Raw genomic sequence first — 19084 nt, forward strand, 5'->3', positions numbered from 1 at the left:
ATCGAGCACGGTGGCCAAAATGTAGTGGTCTGATTTCAACAGATTGACCACCCTGGAATCCTGGCAAAGCGAATGAAGGGCTTCATCCACAAGTCCCACATGCCGAGCGGAATCGCTCCATCTTAGCTCCTCCTTCACTTTCTCCAGCTGCTTCTGCAAAAGCCTGATGAGGGGAATGACCTGACTCAAGCTGGCAGTGTCTGAACTGACTTCACGTGTGGCAAGTTCGAAGGGCTGGAGAACCTTGCACAACACGGAAATCATTCTCCACTGCGCTTGAGTCAGGTGCATACCCCCTCCTTTGCCTATGTCATAGGTGGATGTATAGGCTTGTATGGCCTTTTGCTGCTCCTCCATCCTCTGAAGCATATAGAGGGTTGAGTTCTACCGCGTCACAACCTCTTGCTTCAGGTGATGGCGGGGCAGGTTCAAGAGTGTTTGCTGGTGCTCCAGTCTTCGGTACGCAGTTGCTGAATGGCGAAAGTGGCCAGAAATTTTTCGGGCCACCCAAAGCGTCTCCTGCACGCCCCTGTCGCTTTTCAGAAAATTCTGCATCACCAAGTTTATTGTGTGAGCAAAACATGGGACGTGCTGGAATTTGCCCAGATGTAATGCCCGCACAATATTGGTGGCGTTGTCAGATATCACAAATCCCCAGGAGAGTCTAAGTGGGGTAAGCCACTGGGCGATGATTTCCCTCAGTTTCTCTAAGAGGTTGTCGGCGGTGTGCCTCTTACTGAAACCGGTGATACACAGCGTAGCCTGCCTTGTAACGAGCTGGCGTTTCTGAGATGCTGCTACTGGTGACGCTGCTGCTGTTGCTGCGTAAGGTGATACATCTACCCAGTGGGCTGTCACAGTCATATAGTCCTTAGTCTGCCCTGTTCCACTTGTCCACATGTCCGTGGTTAAGTGGACATTGTGTACAACGGCATTTTTCAGGACACTGAGGACACTTTTTCTGACGTTTCTGTACAGTCTCGGTATCGCCTGCCTAGTGAAGTGGAATCTAGACGGGATTTGGAACCGGGGACACACTACCTCCATCAATTGTCTAAATCCCACTGCACTAATGGCGGATACCGGACGCACGTCTAACACCAACATAGCAGTCAAGGCCTCTGTTATACGTTTTGCTTCAGGATGACTGCTGTCGTACTTCATCCTCCTCGCTAAGGACTGTTGGAGGGTCAATTGTTTAGTAAAAGTAGTGGTGTTCCTACTTCCTCTCTGGGATGATGAACGACTCCCAGCAGCAGCAGCGGCAGCAGTAGGCGTAGCAATGCAGGATCCTCCGGAGGAATCCCGGATAGGAGAGTCAGTCATGCCAGTGACATGACCTGCAGGACTACTTCCGATCCTGACTAAGGAGGAAATTGACGAGGAGGGAGTTGACGGTGTGGTTTGCATGCGCTTGGATACAACAGGACAACGGGATTTAGGTGTCCCTGGACTGCTTAGGGTCTTAACCAAAGTTTCTGAACTTGACAGTAACTTTTTATGAACGCGCTGCAGGTGCCGTATAAGGGAGGATGTTCCTAGGTGGTTGACGTCCCTACCCCTACTTATTTCACCTTTACATATGGTACATATGGCAAGACAGTTGTCGTCCGGATTTGGATAGAAATATTGCCAGACCAAAGAGGTGGAATGTTTGGTCTTCTGCCCAGGCATGACCGTGATGGGCTTTTTCATCCCACGGACAACAACTGTCTCCCCCGGAGCCTGATTTAAACAAACCACATCACCATCAGAATCCTCCTCGCCAACTTCCTCCTCAGCGCCAGCTACACCAGTATCCTCATCCTGTTGTACTTCAACAGTGACATCTTCAATTTGCATATCAGCAAGTGGACTGTGGGTGCTCCTTTCAGCACTTGCAGGGGGCGTGCAAATGGTGGAAAGAGCCACCTCTTCCCGTCCAGTGCTGGGAAGGTCAGGCATCACAACCACCACCACACTTGGACTCTCCTTGGGGATTTGTGATATCTTCTTAGAAAGCACAGTTCTTCGCTGTGCTTTTGCCAGCTTAACTCTTTTGATTTTTTTAGTGGGAGGAGGGCGTCCATCGTCATGTGAAGCTGAACCACTAGTCATGAACATACTAGGGATCGACCTTAGCCGTTCCTTGCCACTCCGTGTCGTAAATGGCATATTGGCAAGTTTACGTTTCTCTTCAGCTGATTTAAATGTCTTTTTCAAGGTCATTTTCCTGAACTTTGCCATTTGGGATTGTATGTGCCCTCTACTATGACATTGGGCATCGGCCTTGGCAGACGACGTTGATGGCATGTTATCGTCTATGTCATGACTAGTGGCAGCAGCTTCAGCACTAGGAGGAAGTGGTTCTTGATCTTTCTCTATTTTATTTTTATCTGAGAAAGTTTGGTCCTCCATTTATGTTATATCGATTTGATATATACGTGCGGCTGAACACAGAAAATAATTTTTTTTTTGGTTTGGACTGGAGTGTACTTTGGGGGTTACAGCACCCTTTAACGGTCAAGCCAGCCGGCCCTTTACTTATGACACAGGCGCACGCTTGGCACTACTTTGTTGATGCACGTGCGGCTACTGCGCACACAATTCACAAACACAGAAAATAATTTTTTTTTTGGTTTGGACTGGAGTGTACTTTCGGGGGTTACAGCACCCTTAACGGTCAAGCCAGCCGGCCCTTTACTTATGACACAGGCGCACGCTTGGCACTACTTTGTTGATGCACGTGCGGCTACTGCGCACACAATTCACAAACACAGAAAATAATTTTTTTTTTGGTTTGGACTGGAGTGTACTTTCGGGGGTTACAGCACCCTTAACGGTCAAGCCAGCCGGCCCTTTACTTATGACAGAGGCGCACGCTTGGCACTACTTTGTTGATGCACGTGCGGCTACTGCGCACACAATTCACAAACACAGAAAATAATTTTTTTTTTGGTTTGGACTGGAGTGTACTTTCGGGGGTTACAGCACCCATAACGGTCAAGCCAGCCGGCCCTTTACTTATGACACAGGCGCACGCTTGGCACTACTTTGTTGATGCACGTGCGGCTACTGCGCACACAATTCACAAACACAGAAAATAATTTTTTTTTGGTTTGGACTGGAGTGTACTTTGGGGGTTACAGCACCCTTTAACGGTCAAGCCAGCCGGCCCTTTACTTATGACACAGGCGCACGCTTGGCACTACTTTGTTGATGCACGTGCGGCTACTGCGCACACAATTCACAAACACAGAAAATAATTTTTTTTTGGGTTTGGACTGGAGTGTACTTTCGGGGGTTACAGCACCCTTAACGGTCAAGCCAGCCGGCCCTTTACTTATGACACAGGCGCACGCTTGGCACTACTTTGTTGATGCACGTGCGGCTACTGCGCACACAATTCACAAACACAGAAAATAATTTTTTTTTTGGTTTGGACTGGAGTGTACTTTCGGGGGTTACAGCACCCTTAACGGTCAAGCCAGCCGGCCCTTTACTTATGACACAGGCGCACGCTTGGCACTACTTTGTTGATGCACGTGCGGCTACTGCGCACACAATTCACAAACACAGAAAATAATTTTTTTTTTGGTTTGGACTGGAGTGTACTTTGGGGGTTACAGCACCCTTTAACGGTCAAGCCAGCCGACCCTTTACTTATGACACAGGCGCACGCTTGGCACTACTTTGTTGATGCACGTGCGGCTACTGCGCACACAATTCACAAACACAGAAAATATATTATTTTTTTAGCACTTGGGGGGAGCACCCCTGATGGACAGAGCACCCCCTGGACAACACTACAGCACCCCTTTAGGACTGGGACACTGCACAGGACTTTGGAGTGGACACAGCCCCTATGGAGAACTGACTGCACAACACAGTCCAGCCAGCCCCTATGGACTTTGAAGTAGTGGACACAGCCCCTATTAACAACAGCAGCACAGCACAACACAGCCAGCCCCTATGGACTTTGAAGTAGTGGACAACAGCAGCACTACACTACACTACACTACACAGCCCTAACTCCCACTCTCCCTCTTCACTGTCCACAGCCGAGTGAGAAAATGGCGCCGACGCGGGTACCTTATATAGGATCCAAAACACGCGAGACTCGGAAGGCGGGATGATGACGTTTTGCCTCGATTTCAGATCCGAGTCAGGCGGGAGAAGTCGAGCCTGACTCGGATCGGACTCGGATCGGGGGGGCTCGGGGGGGTTCGGATTTCAGAAATCCGAACCCGCTCACCCCTAATATATATATATATACACATATATATATACACATATGTACATCAGACCCACATAAAAATACACTGAAAGAGTCGGATCCACATACAACCAGAAGGTAGAGTACGATGGTGACATTTGCAGAGCCTCTCGGGATTTTAAACATTGCCTCTTGTTGTGCCGGGCCGCGAGCCAATCACAGCTCGCGGACCGGCAGCTAATCAGGAGTGGCCACTACGGCCGCTCCTGATTGGCTGCCGTTCTGCGACCTCAGGCTGGCTTGCGGCCGCCCTGCTTCTATCTTCCTCCCTGCATCATTTGCTGCTGTTGCAGCGGCGCTGCTACCCGGGCCCCCCTCACTCTCCCCTCCCTCGAGGCCCGGCGGTCCCCCCCTGATGGCGGCCCTGTTCACATCGCTATTGCAGGGTCGCACCTGGGATTTGTACATGCGTCGATGCCGGGGTCGACCCGTCTGAGACCCCTTTCAGACTGGCGGCCCGACCTGGCAAAAATGCCAGGCCGATGAATAAATAAATCTCCATCTTTTTCTTTCCTCAAATCACCTCATTTATTACCAATTCTGGAGCATCTAGCCTTTTCTTAATAAAAAAATTTGTACTAAAACACACTGGAGATAGTGCAGCATACTACTAGAATTCCCACCAATTAATGACATTTTTAAACTGGATAATTGTCTTCTTTTTGCATTTTTTAAAATGTAATATAAATAAACAAACAAAAATGTATCATTTATCTAAATGACCAGTTACAGTTTGTATCAGCGGGCTTGCTGTCCCCGAGTATATGGAAGAAATCCTTTCACTTCAATATAGATCCTTCTGGTTGTGCTTTATGATACATAGGTAGAATTTCACTGTTTAAGTATTTACTTTTTTAAAATTCATGATGAAAACATGTTTATTTCCTAATTAGTGTATTAGACTTATTCACAGGGTAACATTTTCCCCCACGGAGATGAGATGTGCGTCACAGGATCCATGAGAACAGGATAGTATAATGATGGAGCTCTCTCTTCATCACAAGAGCCTACTAATTAAAATACAGAAATAAAAAAAGACTATAAGAGCTTTTCAGAACATTTTCAATTTCCATGTTTGAATTACAGTATATTAGTATTCTCAGTTGTGAGAGAAGGGCTACTATGGCAACAAGTGTTCTTTGACTCACACTTAATTTTGCTCCTACAGTATATTGTGTATGCACAATTTACTGCACTTTTGAAAGTTTTGTGTTGCTATATGTTATTGCTAGGATTGTTTCTTTATGCTGTGCTATCAATACAGTGATACAGGATGCCAGTTACTAGGGGCAATGCATAGAGAACAACTCTTGGAAACCACTTTCTCTCTCCTCCATACTCAACACTCCAATATGCTTACTTAACTCAATATAGTGCCACCCCCTACCCTGTGCCACAGATCATGTATTATTCCCTATACCTATAATAAATAGAAAAAAAGTAATTGGTTCAGCAAATAATACATTTCTCTGATACAAATTAAAAAATAATGGCAGAATAAAACCCAGGGGGTAATAGCTAGTCTTACATAAACACAATAGGACAACAGAAACAATAGAATAAGTCAATTTACAAAAGTTAATGGGAACAGAGAGGGGATGTAGTCAAAAGGTTGACAATGTTGACATTTATAATGCAGACAGCACGATGCATGCAGTTATGTCGACATTGTTAAAATGACGACATGCAACATGTGGATATTCTCAGAATGTCTACATGAGAAATGTCAACATTGGCAGAATATCGTCATTAGGGTTAGGCTGCGTGCAGGAGGGTTAGGCTGTGGAGGGGAGGTTATGGTTAGGCTGTGGCGGAGGGGGAGGTTAGTGATAGGCACTAGAAGGAGAGTTGGGGGTAGGGATTAAGGTTTGGGATAGGGGAGAAATATTCACCGGAACACTACAGCATCGGATGTTTCACCCAGAAGTGATGGTCACATGAGCACTGGGCCCCGGAAGCCGTTGTGAAAGTCGCTGCAGCCCTCAGGAGCAGGTAAGTGACCGCTGGACCACCAGGGTTGATATGCATGTCGACAGTTAATCAAAGTCTACATAATGAATGTCGACATGGTCCACGTCAACATTATAACCATTTCAACATTCTCATGTTGACATTATGACTGTCGACATATCATACCACACCCACAGAGAGACAGCTACTTACTTTTCTTAACAATGCTGTAATTTTCCGCTCTGCCTCTCACTCTGTTGGTGCTCTGTAGTGCCACAGAGAACAGGAATAAAGTTGGGCCTGGACTGCCCACGCCAATCATGCAGAGCAGTGCAGCCTATGGAATCACGACACGTCACCAAATAGGGCACTCATCACTGTCAGCAGTAGAGTTGTCATTGATTATTTCATATGTGTCAGACAGTGAATGTGGATCGCAAACAACCCCCCCTGGTTAGGAGCCATGGCGTGGGCCCTATAGACCGTCTGTGCCCCTTACATGTGTACTGGCTGTACCGCTTTGATGGTTAATCTGCATACAGGTGCTTTGCATTTGGTTGGAGGATGAAAGATCTACAGTAAAAAGGTCAACAAGCAATAGGTTGGCAGGTACAAAAGGTGGACACCAAAAAGGTTGACTTGGATGTATGCCAACAGGTACAAAAGGTCAACATATAAATAATCAACACAAATATGGTTTACTAATTTTTTTTTAAGGGTTGGGGTTCAAGCACTCACCCAACTGTTAGGGTTAGGCACTAGGAGGGACGGTTAGGGTTAGGCACTAACTGGAGGGTTAGGCACAAGAAGGGATGGTTAGGGTTGGGCACTTACCCCGACGGTTAGGGTTAGGCACTAGGAGGGACGGTTAGGGTTAGGCACTAACTGGAGGGTTAGGCACAAGAAGGGATGGTTAGGGTTGGGCACTTACCCCGACGGTTAGGGTTAGGCACTAGGAGGGACGGTTAGGGTTAGGCACCAAGGGGAGGATTAGGGTGAATATTAGGGTTCAAAAAAGAAAAAATGTTGACCATTTTTGTGTTGATCATTCCCATGGTGGCCTTTTGATCCCATCTACCTTTTGTACATGTTGACCTACACCCATGTCAACCTTTTGACCTACACCCATGTCAACCTTTTGCGTGTCAACCTTTTGTACTTGTCGACCTCTTGTCCCTGTCAACTTATTGTCTGTTGACTATCTGGTGTCAACTTTTTTTTTACTGTCGATCTATTGATCCACACCCTTGTATTTTAACTTGGCATGTTTCCCTGATTGCAGCATTCATAGTGGCTGAATAGTAGTGTGAAGTTCTCTTTAAAAAAGAGCACAGAAAAAGAGCCTATTTTTGCCCATATACAGATCTGTACATATCTCAAGATGCAGCCTCCTCTGCAATGACCGCATATGTACCTGGTTGACAAGTCATCATCATTATGATCATCATCATCAGTGTGTATTTACACCTGCCTCGTTACAAGTCTAAAAGATTCCCGTAACAGGTGTTTCTGCTTTTTTCTGCAGGTCTACATGACCCACATTTAAGCAAACACATCATTACTGTACATATATTGCAACATTGCTCAGGGTCAGACGGGCCCACAGGGGTACCGGGGAAATTCCCAGTGGGATCCACTATCTCTGGGCTCCATCGCCTCCTCTAATGTCAGGTTCCAGAACGTGCTCTCAAATTATACATTGTTACTCTATTAGAGGGTAGAAGAAGAACATGGATGAACATGAGTGTTTGGTTTGTTTCTGTAGAAACTATACTAAGAATCGAACATAAAATATCACCACAAAATGTTCCTCAGGAGCTAAGTAGAAACTTCATAGACTTCATGGGATTATTGATGAAGTCTATGAAGTTTCTACTTAGCGCCTGAGGAACATTTTGTGGTGATATTTTGTGTTCTATGTGCTTAGAGAGTGTAATTGGTGACATCCTCATACCCAAGGCTGCTTATATTGTGCGCACCAGGCCCTGTCTATATTGTTTTTATATACTAGGAATCGCCATCCTGCCACTCAAAATTAGTGGTTTTCTTGTGTGAAAATATCACTTTATAGCTTGTAGTTGTAAAAAGAAATAAAAAGTAACCAACACTTAAATCATCCCTATGGTAATAACTTGGCTAATTGAAACTTTTTTTATACAATGGCATGTAAATTTATTTGGCCTTCACTAGACCTAAAGCAGTTCTTTTAGTAAGTTTTAGACACTGGCTTTTGTGTACAGGGGTACCCCTTCATATGTACAGTACCTTAACCACTTGCCTAATGTGACAGTGTCAGAGAAGCAGCCAGCACTGCTGGAAGCTGGTTTCTTGGCAGCTGCCAAGCTCAGCCCACCCGGCCGGCACCTCGTTGCCATGGCAACTTCTCCCCAGCATGAAGGCAATCTTCCTGCAGGCTGTGCCCTAGGAGTTTAGTGCATTCGTGAGTGGCTCTCCCTCCACGGCCACCCGCAATGATCGGCGCCCACAATGACAGTATTCACTGTGCTCTGCTGTTCTGCAGCACAGTTGACTCTCGCCCCTCTCCGATACAGCACAACAGTATCAGAGATGGGCAATCGTTTCCAAGTCTCTGTGGTGACTGGCCACATCTTCTGTGGTAGCTGTCCACACCCATTTACCATGGGCCCCTACCACTGCATTCCTCCAGTGGGCTTTCATGCCCCAGTTTGACACTGGCGTTGCTTCCTCTTCTCCTGGCACAGGAAGGTTCAATTGGCAGAACTGTGTAAGTCTACTTACTGTAAGCGTAGATGCATGCGACTACTCTCTGGGCATGTTTGGAACAATTTTAAGCTAAATGCCATACATTATCTGGCATAAATCTCACTCTGCAACAAGTCCACAAAGTGCATCAGCACTAGTGTGAAAGGAAGTCAGCATTTACATTGCCTGCTATGTGCATGAAAATAAAGCATATAAACACTGAATACAAACATATCCATGTTATGCTTGTTGAAACAACTGAGATTTAGAAAAACATAGCATAAATAGCAATATAAAAGATGCTTTGTTTCTTTTTTTTTTTAAATCGTTTCTTTATTGAAGAATAATAATCATAAACACATTCAGGGGGTCATTCAGACCTGGTCGTTAGCGCCGATGCGCTCGGACCGGGTCGATGGCCCCCCACAGAGCATGCGCATGACGGCGCCGGCGCCATCGTGCGCATGCGTGAGACCCGCTACGACCGACAGCGCCGGTCGTAGTGGGTCTCGATCCAAAGGGGGCGAGCTGTCGATGTTGATTGACAGCTCGCCCCGTTTGGAAGGCGGGCCGGGGGGGTGGCAGCCCAAACGGGGGCGTTCCCATGGGAACGCCTACCGTTTGGGGGCGGCCCCACTGACATCACTAGTGATGTCAGTGGAGAGCTTCCGGCTCAGACAGAGCCGGAAGCTCTCCGGGGCTTACGACAAGGGAGACCCTACCCTAGGGTCTCGTCGTAAGCCCTGATGGTCGCGATGGTCTTGACCATCGCGACCATCACCTTAGGCGGTCGTAAGGCTGTGGGTGTTAACCCACAGCCTTACCACCGCAAAGGAGGACGTCTTGAAAATTCAAGAGGTCCTCCCCTCATTCAGACCGACCGCACCCTCTGTGCGACCGGCTCTGAATGAGGTCCCCAGTCTATACAACATTTTTTTTTAAATATCCTTGACATATGTATTCCATACATTTTATCATCAACATATCAGCACAAAATTATACACAAAACAATGTAGATATAGATAATGTGAGCATGTATACCCTGTGTGAGCCCGGGTTCTCAATATCGTCTCATAACTCCCAATAAATTGACCAAATATTTTCAAGTAAATCCGGAGGATCTCCTACACATATACGTGTTTCGTACCATAGCGTATTTTTAAAACAGTTCCCTATTTGTTCTTTTAATGGTTGGGATAATGTTTCAATATAACTTTCCCAAGTGGCAAAAAAGTTTTCTGTAAATGTTTCTTTTTGCAGCGAGGCCTCCAGCCATTCCATACAAAAAATATGGAAAAGTTTTCCCTGAAACATAGTTAAGGTAGGTGCTGTAGCCTGTAGTCACACTTGGAGAATACATTTCTTTGCTACTGCTGATACAATAATCAATAATTTTTTAACTCCTCTTGGTACTTTGGTTTCTTTGGGTGTAATGCCAAATATTGCCCATTTAGGCATTAATGGTAGGCAATTCACCAAATGTCTATTGACATAATTCCCCACCATAACCCAAAAACCTCGTACTATTGGACAACTCTACAGACAATGCATTAGTTCTGCCTCTGGTGCAGTGGCGTAACAAGGGCAAGGCGAGCGGGGTACATGCCCTGGGCGCCGTGGGACCGGCGGCGTGGGGGGGCGCCGCCGGCTACGGTACAGCCCGCCCTAGTTAGCCAGTGTAGCGCCGACTGCAGTGAGTGTGGTCAGCACTACACATTTACACAGGACCGGCGCTAGGCTTCCCAGCGCCAGTTCTGTGCTGCACAGCTGAGCCCCTTCCCTCCCCCTGAGCGCTTGCCCAATAACGCCAGGGGGAGGGTGGCAGGCGGGCTCAGACTGTGCTAACACACACATCGCCGCCAGCACGGCAGCGATGTGTGTGTTATTCAGCAGCCAATGAGAGTCAGACAGACTCTCATTGGCTGCTGCTGCACACACATCCTGGCGCTGGCGGAGATGTGTGTGAATCAGCAGCCAATGAGAGTCAGATAGACTCTCATTGCCTGCTGCGCGCCCACTGCAAGAGCCGGCTCCCTTTCGGCTCCTGCAGGGGGTGATGGGAGAGACGTCATGACATCATGATGTCTCTCCCATAATGCAGAGCGCGTCAGCCCGGGAGAACTGACGTGCGGCGGCGGGAGCGGTGTCCGGAGCAGGAGTGTGGATTCAGGTAAGTGTATCTTTTTTATTTTGTAACGGGGGGGGGGGATACTACTACTGGAGACACTATCACTTGGGGGGGCTACTATTACTGGGGACACTATCACTTGGGGGGGCTGCTACTACTGGGGACACTATTACTGGGGGGGCTGCTACTACTGGGGACACTATTACTGAGGGGGGGCTGCTACTACTGGGGACACTATTACTGGGGGGGCTGCTACTACTGGCAACACTATTACTAGGGGGGCTGGGGGCACTATTACTTGGGGGGAGCTACTACTGAGGGCACCATTACTGGGGGGGGAGCTACTGCTGGGGGCACTATTACTGGGGGGAGCTACTACTGGGGGCACTGCATCAGGAGGGGGAACGTCTACTGGGGGGGGACTATTACTGGTGGTACCATTTAAGGGGCTTACTACTAGGGGACCACTACTGGGGGGACTAAATAGGGAGGACCACTACAGGGGGCCCTGTATAGGGGGCAATGGATAGGGGGGATCACTGCTGGGGGCCTGCATAAGGGGGACCACTACTGGGGGCTACTGCTGGGGGCACTATATAAGAGGCTTACTACTAGGGGACCACTACAGGGGGCACTGTATAAGGGGCACTGGATAGGGGGGAATCACTGCTGGGGGCCTGCATAAGGGGGACCACTAATGGAGGCACTGAATAAGGGGAACTAATGAGGGGCTGCATAAGGGGGACCACTACTGGGGGCATTGCATACTGGGGGTACTGTATAAGGGGAACTAATGGGGGGCTGCTTAAGGGGGAACACTACTGGGGGTACTGTATAAGGGGCACTACTATGGGCCTGCATAAGAGGGACCACAACTGGGGACATTGCATACTGGGGGTACTGTATAAGTGGCACTACTGGGGTTAAGGTGCATATGGAAAGTAATGTGATGATAAAGGGGTGTGTCATGTTGACACGCCCCATTTTTAAGTGACCATGCCCATTTTTTTGCCGCTCGCGCCTTCGGTGTGCGCACATCGGGGGGGCTCCATTTTTACATTTGCCCTGGGCTCCAGATACCCTAGTTACACCACTGCTCTGGTGTTCCACACCGAAGACAATTAGAAGTTTCTAGCAATCCCATTGCATATCTGCGATTAGGGGTGAGGTAAGTTCTGTGTAAGACATTTAAGAAAAGTTCTGTGTAAGATGTTGCAGGCACCAGTTTAATCGATTGCTCAAATGAGCATAAAAAGTGATCAATGGATAAAGATGGAAAATATTCTTTCCATTGTGCCAAACCTGTTCTTTGAGTTTCATAAATTAGTGGATTACGTAAAAACGAGTAGTGTTGTAATATTGCTTTGTTTTGGAGATTCTCTATTATAAGAAAATCATCTAAGCTGTTATTATAATCATTGGTGCTAATGTTTTAGAGAGCTTAGCTATATAATGTTTAGCTTGGAGGTAGCATAAGGGCGATGTCTTAACCATTGGATATTTGTCACCTGCTTGGGCTAGTGTTAAGGGTTTTCTTGAAACATTATCTATAAAATGTCGGATTGAGGTGAGTCCTTGCCTATGCCATAGTGTGAAGGGGTGTCCAGCATTCCCATGGTGGAAATTTGGGTTGTGTATAAGTGGGAGATGCATAGAAAAATATGGGTTTAATATCTATCTATGGCGTAAAATGTGCCATAGTTTTCTAGTAGTCATCAACAAACGATTGGCTTAAATCATTTCTGGAACCTCCCCATCATGTAAGTGTAAAAAAGATATGATATTGGTGTTCCCCAAGAATGCTGCTTCTAATGTTGTATTGGCATATTGGTTCTTATTATGAATCCAATTCCTTAAATAACGAAGATGTGCAGTGTGACTATAAATGTTGATGTTCGACATGTTGATACCACCATTTGATTTGTGTTGGTGGAGTCTCACCATACCAATTCTTGCCCTTCCTCCCTTCCATATAAATGTGCGCATCATTTTTTCTATTTCAGATGTATCTTTTTTAGTTAATAGAATGGGAAGGGATTGAAGTGGGTACAGGAGCCTTGGGTATAGGATCATCTTTACTAAATTAGCTCAACCCAAGTAAGAGATATTAAGATGTTTCCATCTTTCTATATCTGTTTCTTTCTTTTAACCTTTTGTAAGCTGTGTTTTTTCCCCCCTCTATTAAAGTTTGCTAAATGTAACTTTAGGTGTATATTTTTGTCAAAGATACAATAAAAATATTTCCAACATATTTCCAATAATAATTTTTGTTAATATAAATATACATCATTTATTCAGACTACTATGATGGGTTCTTTCTTGCAGTGTGTGCTTGCTAGCCAGCTACTGCTATGCCACCCTGGAATGCCTCAAACTCAGTTTCTGTAAGGAAGTGACAGCTGATGCCGTTGAAAAGATTTGCAAACGTTGTAAAAGGTACTGTAAAAGGGACCATGGCCCTCATTCAGAGCCACTCGCTATTTGCGGTCGTTCGTTCTAAAACAAGGGGTGGCTATTCAAATGAACCGTTCGCTGTTTGCGGTCTGTTCACACCTCTATGTCTGAACGAGCGAACAAAACTTGCGTTTGTTTTTTGAAAAAATACGCCCCCTGGCCGCTCGCATCCTACGTCATGTCCGCTATTTATTAGATTAATCGAGTACATCGACCAGGGTATGAACTGCTCGCTTTTCTTGGGGCTGGTGTTTGCTACCACAATTTTGCGAGCAGTTCTGGCTCTAAAATAACCCAGTGACGTGGTCAATGACGCTGCTGTTTTAAATATGCACACCCATAAAACGCCCGTTTTGACCTTTAGGCACGCCTGCGATCGGATCTCCACTCCCCGTTTTCAAGCACCTTCCCCTGTTACCACCCACATACGCCTCTTTCTGTCACTCAAATTATCAGGCATTCGCTGTTTTGCGAGCACATGAATTTCGGCCGCACTGAGTTGTTCGCGCATGCGTATAACGATCCGTACGCATGCGCAGTTGGGCAAACATCGCTCGGAGCGAACGAGCAGCGACTTACGTCCGGCTCTGAATCAGGGCCCATGTTAATTAAATAAAATCATGTAAAATAAAAATCAATGTGTTCTAATTAATGTGATGCTTTGTTTTAGTGTCTGCACTAATTTGTATATGTGGTCAGAGGACCTGATTCAGAGATGGACGCATTTGCAGTGCTGCACAGAATCGCCTGTGCAAATCCGTCCATCTCAGATGCAAACAGAAGGAGGTGTCAGACACCTCTTTGCTGCATTTGCGATCCCAGTGCTTCGACCGTCGTCGCAGGCTGGGATCACCATTGGTAACCATTGCTCTTTCGTTCAGGCTGCGGGAGCTGAAGCCGGTACCTGGTCACGCAAGAGGCCAGGAATCTGCATCCGCCTACGTAGACCCTGGCCTCATCCCTCCTGGAAAATGGAAGCGACATTCCTCTGTGTCCGGGAATGGCGACCAGGCTCTCCCCCACTTCGCCCCCCAAACACCGCAGCATGTTAAGCGAGCGAGATCGCAGGACCCGTTCTGCACATGTGCAGAACGGGTCCTGTGCAGACACAGACCCCTAACCATCGGAGGTGTGCAGTCATCCTCGGATGAACGTACATCTCTGAATCAGACCCAGAGTTTGAAACTTTATAAGTACAGTTTCTGTTTTCATGATTCTGGTAATTTTCAATCCAATATTTAGTGTCAAAATATAAAAATACACTGAACACATGTGTACAGCAGACCACCTATTTCAGTATCATACATTAAAAAGATATCTGCCTTCACAATGGTTATTTTGGACTGCGGATTGTCATAAACTTGCACTATTTATAAGCATTATGAATGTACTATACAGCGACTGTTGGAAAGGTTTGCATATGGATGAATGCTAAACACATTTATCAAGCACCTGAATATCAGACAGGCAGACAACTTATTAATTATTCCTTAATATAATTTGTCTATGTGGCATAACATAGACCTGCAGTCTAGTTATCAAAGGGAGTACATACAGGACGAACATCAGATTTCAACTAATTTAGGTATTTTCCCTATATAGCAATCCCTGCAGCCTGTGATGGCCATCTCAAAGCATCGCAGAGATAGTTACCGCATATTTCCCAAACACAGCGACGGGACACGTACCGACAGCTGTCCTTCTATTCTAGCAGATGTGGTACCAAGATGAAATGCTTTATTATTTCAATAATTAATTTTTCCTTCTTAAAACTATATATTAAAATGTATATTTTTCTATGCGGTTAGTCACTGATTATTGTTGCCGGCCAATTTATAGCAGCTGCGAAAGTTTACACTTCCTGCTTCTGTCCTGGCAGTGTAGTTGCTTATGCGCGACAGTAGTTCGGACATGCAAATTGTGAGAGCTGGACAGATCAAGATGGATCTCTCATCACATTTCAGAATTTCTTCCTATGTCTGGGATGTACTAAAGTTAAAAAATGTGGTAAATCCCAAAAACGGGGGTTTTATCGCATTTTCCATATGTGCTAAATACCGGAATGCATCGTTCTGGTGGGTAACGCCACCTTCAGGTGGCGTTACCTAATAGAAGCCTACGGGCTTCTTACCGGGACGCTTACCCTGAGAAGAATCCTCCCATCTCCCCACGCGGTCAGCATCCTTCTGCGCATGCGCAGAAGGATGCCAGAGGGACTTCTGGGTGTTAAACCCAGAAGTCCCACTGTCCGGGGACATCGCAAAGGACAGCTCTATCTGGAGAAGGTACTCTGTGCGCCGACAGCAGTGTAGGGCGCCGTCTGAAAGAGTCAAGTAGTATATACACTGACCACTGACTTCACTTCGGCTATTGTGACTTTGAGACTAGTGAGCAGTGGTGATTAATTTTTCATTTCCCTTGAACCCGGCGGCTGAAACTGCTGTGACACACATTCAGCTAACAACGTCAATGTGCCCTGATCACTGATGATTGGAAACTGTGGAGGAGATGGGACGGGGCAAGGGCTGCCCTTATTGCATCCATATCATTCCTGATCCTTCTGGCTGTGATGTCACCGCATTCCTGTGGCTGAGGCTGCATGCTTGTCTCATATCAGCAGCTCCGCACCATCAAGAGCCAGAAAAAAGATGATCAGAAGCTGTCAGTCTGCAGATTCTTCATATCCAGATCTGTTTTCCATACATATAATGTTGGGTCCCTTTCCTGTGGTAATCAAAATATTTTAAATAGATGATATATACACATATTTTGAATTTCATTGATATGACTGCCTTATATCTAATCTTGGTTTGGGACATCAGAAATAAAATGTAAAAGTGCAAATTATATGTGTTATATTCTCTATATATTGTTCTTGCTCAATTTTTATTTCAATTATTAAAACATTTATTTGTGTATTTGTTTTTCAGCAAAAGATGGTCTCTGTAGACCATATATGTTTATTTTGACATTGAAATTAGCATTACATTCTAGTCACACCCATTTAGTCATGCTCTGGACGCCATGGCTCCATGCTACACCTCTGCAATAAGGCTATAAGCAAATGACAAGCATATTTTAAAACAATATCATTTTTGTACAGGTTACTAGTGATGCTATTGATATTACATGACATATTTTGCTTGTATTGTTCTTTTCAGGCTGAAGATGCTCCATCTCTATGGTTGTCATGTGTCTCCCGATCTTGAGTACATAAAAAAATTCAGCAAATCATTTCAGATTTTTCATGATCTGTCTATACCGACTGCAAAAATTCTAGGGCAATGAAGACCATCTACCACAGATTATGTTCTCTTGTCTTGCTGAAAACATGTTTACCAGTTTCATATTCTCTTAATAAATATATTTATATCAAACCTAAGAGATGTGTGCAAGCAATTACATTACCTTCCTTTGTTTTCTTATAGGGGTTATCATATAATTAAGTGCTTTAAATTGAGGGAATCATGATACAAACCTGCACATTCCAAAACATACTGGTAGATTAATTGGCTTCTGCCGAAAAAAAAAATTCCTTAGTGTATATACAGTCAGGTGCATAAATATTGGGACATTGACAGAATTTTCATTTTTTGGCCTCTATTCACCACCACAATGGCTTTGAAATGAAACAAACAAGATGTGCTTTAACTGCAGGCTTTCAGATTTAATTTGAGGGTAATTACATCCAAATCTGGTGAACGGTGTAGGAATTACAACGGTTTCTATATGTGCCTCCCACTCTTTAAGGGGCCAAAAGTAATGGGACTATCAACTCAAAAGCTATTTCATGGACAGGTGTTGGCTATTCCCTCGTTATTTCATTATCAATTAAGCAGGTAAAAGGTCTGGAGTTGATTCTAGGTGTGACATTTGCATTTGGAATCAGTTGCTGTCGACTCTCAATATGAGATCCAAAGAGCTGTCACTATCAGTGAAGCAAGCCATCATTAGGCTGAGAAATCAAAACAAACCCATCAGAGAGATAGCAAAAACAGTAGGTGTGGCCAAATCAACTGTTTGGAACATTCTTAAAAAGAAAGAACGCACCGGAGAGCTCAGCAACACCAAAAGACCCGGAAGACCACGGAAAACACCTAATGATAGAAGAATTATTTCCCTGGTGAAGAAAAACCCCTTCACAACATTTGGCCAAATCAAGAACACTCTCCAGGAGGTAGGTGTATATGTGTCAAAGTCAACAATCAAGAGAAGACTTTACAAGAGTGAATATATAGGGTTCACCACAAGATGTAAACCATTGGTGAGCCACAAAAACAGGAAGACCACATTAGAGTTTGCCAAACAACATCTAAAAAAGCCATTACAGTTCTGGAACAACATCCTATGGACAGATGAGACAAAGATCAACTTGTACCAGAGTGATGGGAAGAGAAGAGTATGGAGAAGGAAAGGAACTGCTCATGATCCAAAACATACCACCTCATCAGTGAAGCATGGTGGTGGTAGTGTCATGGCGTGGGCATGTATGTCTGCCAATGGAACTGGTTCCCTTGTATTTATTGATGATGTGACTGCTGACAAAAGCAGCAGAATGAATTCTGAAGTGTTTTGGGCAATATTATATGCTCATATTCAGTCAAATGCTTCAGAACTCATTGGACGGCGCTTCACAGTGCAGATGGACAATGAGCCGAAGCATACTGCAAAAGCAACCAAAGAGTTTTTTAAGGCTAAAAAGTGGAATGTTATGCAAGGCCAAGTCAATCCCCTGACCTGAATCCGATTGAGCATGCATTTCACTTTATGAAGACAAAACTGAAGGGAAAATGCCCCAAGAACAAGCAGGAACTGAAGACATTTGCAGTAGAGACCTGGCAGAGCATCACCAGGGATGAAACCCAGCGTCTGGTGATGTCTATGCGTTCCAGACTTCAGGCTGTAATTGCCTGCAAAGGATTTGCAACAAAGTATTAAAAAGTGAATGTTAGATTTAGGATTGTTTAGTTGTTTAGTTTGCTCCATTACTTTTGGCCCCTTAAAAAGTGGGAGGCACATATAGAAACCATTGTAATTCCTACACCGTTCACCTGATTTGGATGTAATTACCCTAAAATTTAATCTGAAAGTCTGCAGTTAAAGCACATCTTGTTTGTTTCATTTCAAAGCCATTGTGGTGGTGAATAGCCGCTTATTATGATACCAACAGCAAAAATGGCTTAATTATAGTTGGAACTTTCCTTATTATAAGACTTTATATTAATAATTTTTTCAAAACGGTGCTGGTAAGCTCTCAATCCCTTTATGTAAATTTGTGTATCTATTGTCATGTGTGTTTTGTGTGTACAACTGTTTTAGACTATACAACTATTAAAGGTTAAATTTTAATTTATTCATGCAGAGTGCCCCCAAAAAAGAGTCTTCTTTTCTCTATCTATTTATTATGTAAGCATATAAGATGATCAGTCTACGAAGCAGTGACTTTTATATAAAAAATTACTGACATGATGTTTATGATGTAAGTCTGTGACATGATCCGCCTACATAGTAGTGACTTTTATTGCAAAGCTGACTGACATAATTAAAACTGTAAGCTTGAGTCACAAGATCAG

The 19084-nt window shown here is 45.0% G+C and overlaps 1 protein-coding gene across 1 annotated transcript in view; it reads left to right on the plus strand.

Annotated features, from left to right (window-relative positions):
• LOC148526729 (uncharacterized) overlaps window positions 1-16846 on the plus strand; it is a 156311-nt gene extending 139465 nt beyond the window's left edge. The window contains exons 14-15 of the mRNA XM_088470291.1: window positions 13383-13493; window positions 16673-16846. Coding sequence (XP_088326417.1) covers window positions 13383-13493; window positions 16673-16799 — 238 coding nt within the window. The 3' untranslated portion in view covers window positions 16800-16846. The remainder of the gene's footprint in view (window positions 1-13382; window positions 13494-16672) is intronic.
• Window positions 16847-19084: the final 2238 nt, after the last annotated feature.

Source organism: Taudactylus pleione, unplaced genomic scaffold, assembly GCF_031769625.1.
Source record: "Taudactylus pleione unplaced genomic scaffold, aTauple2 ptg000095l, whole genome shotgun sequence".
In the NCBI taxonomy this organism is placed as follows: Eukaryota; Metazoa; Chordata; class Amphibia; order Anura; family Myobatrachidae; genus Taudactylus; species Taudactylus pleione.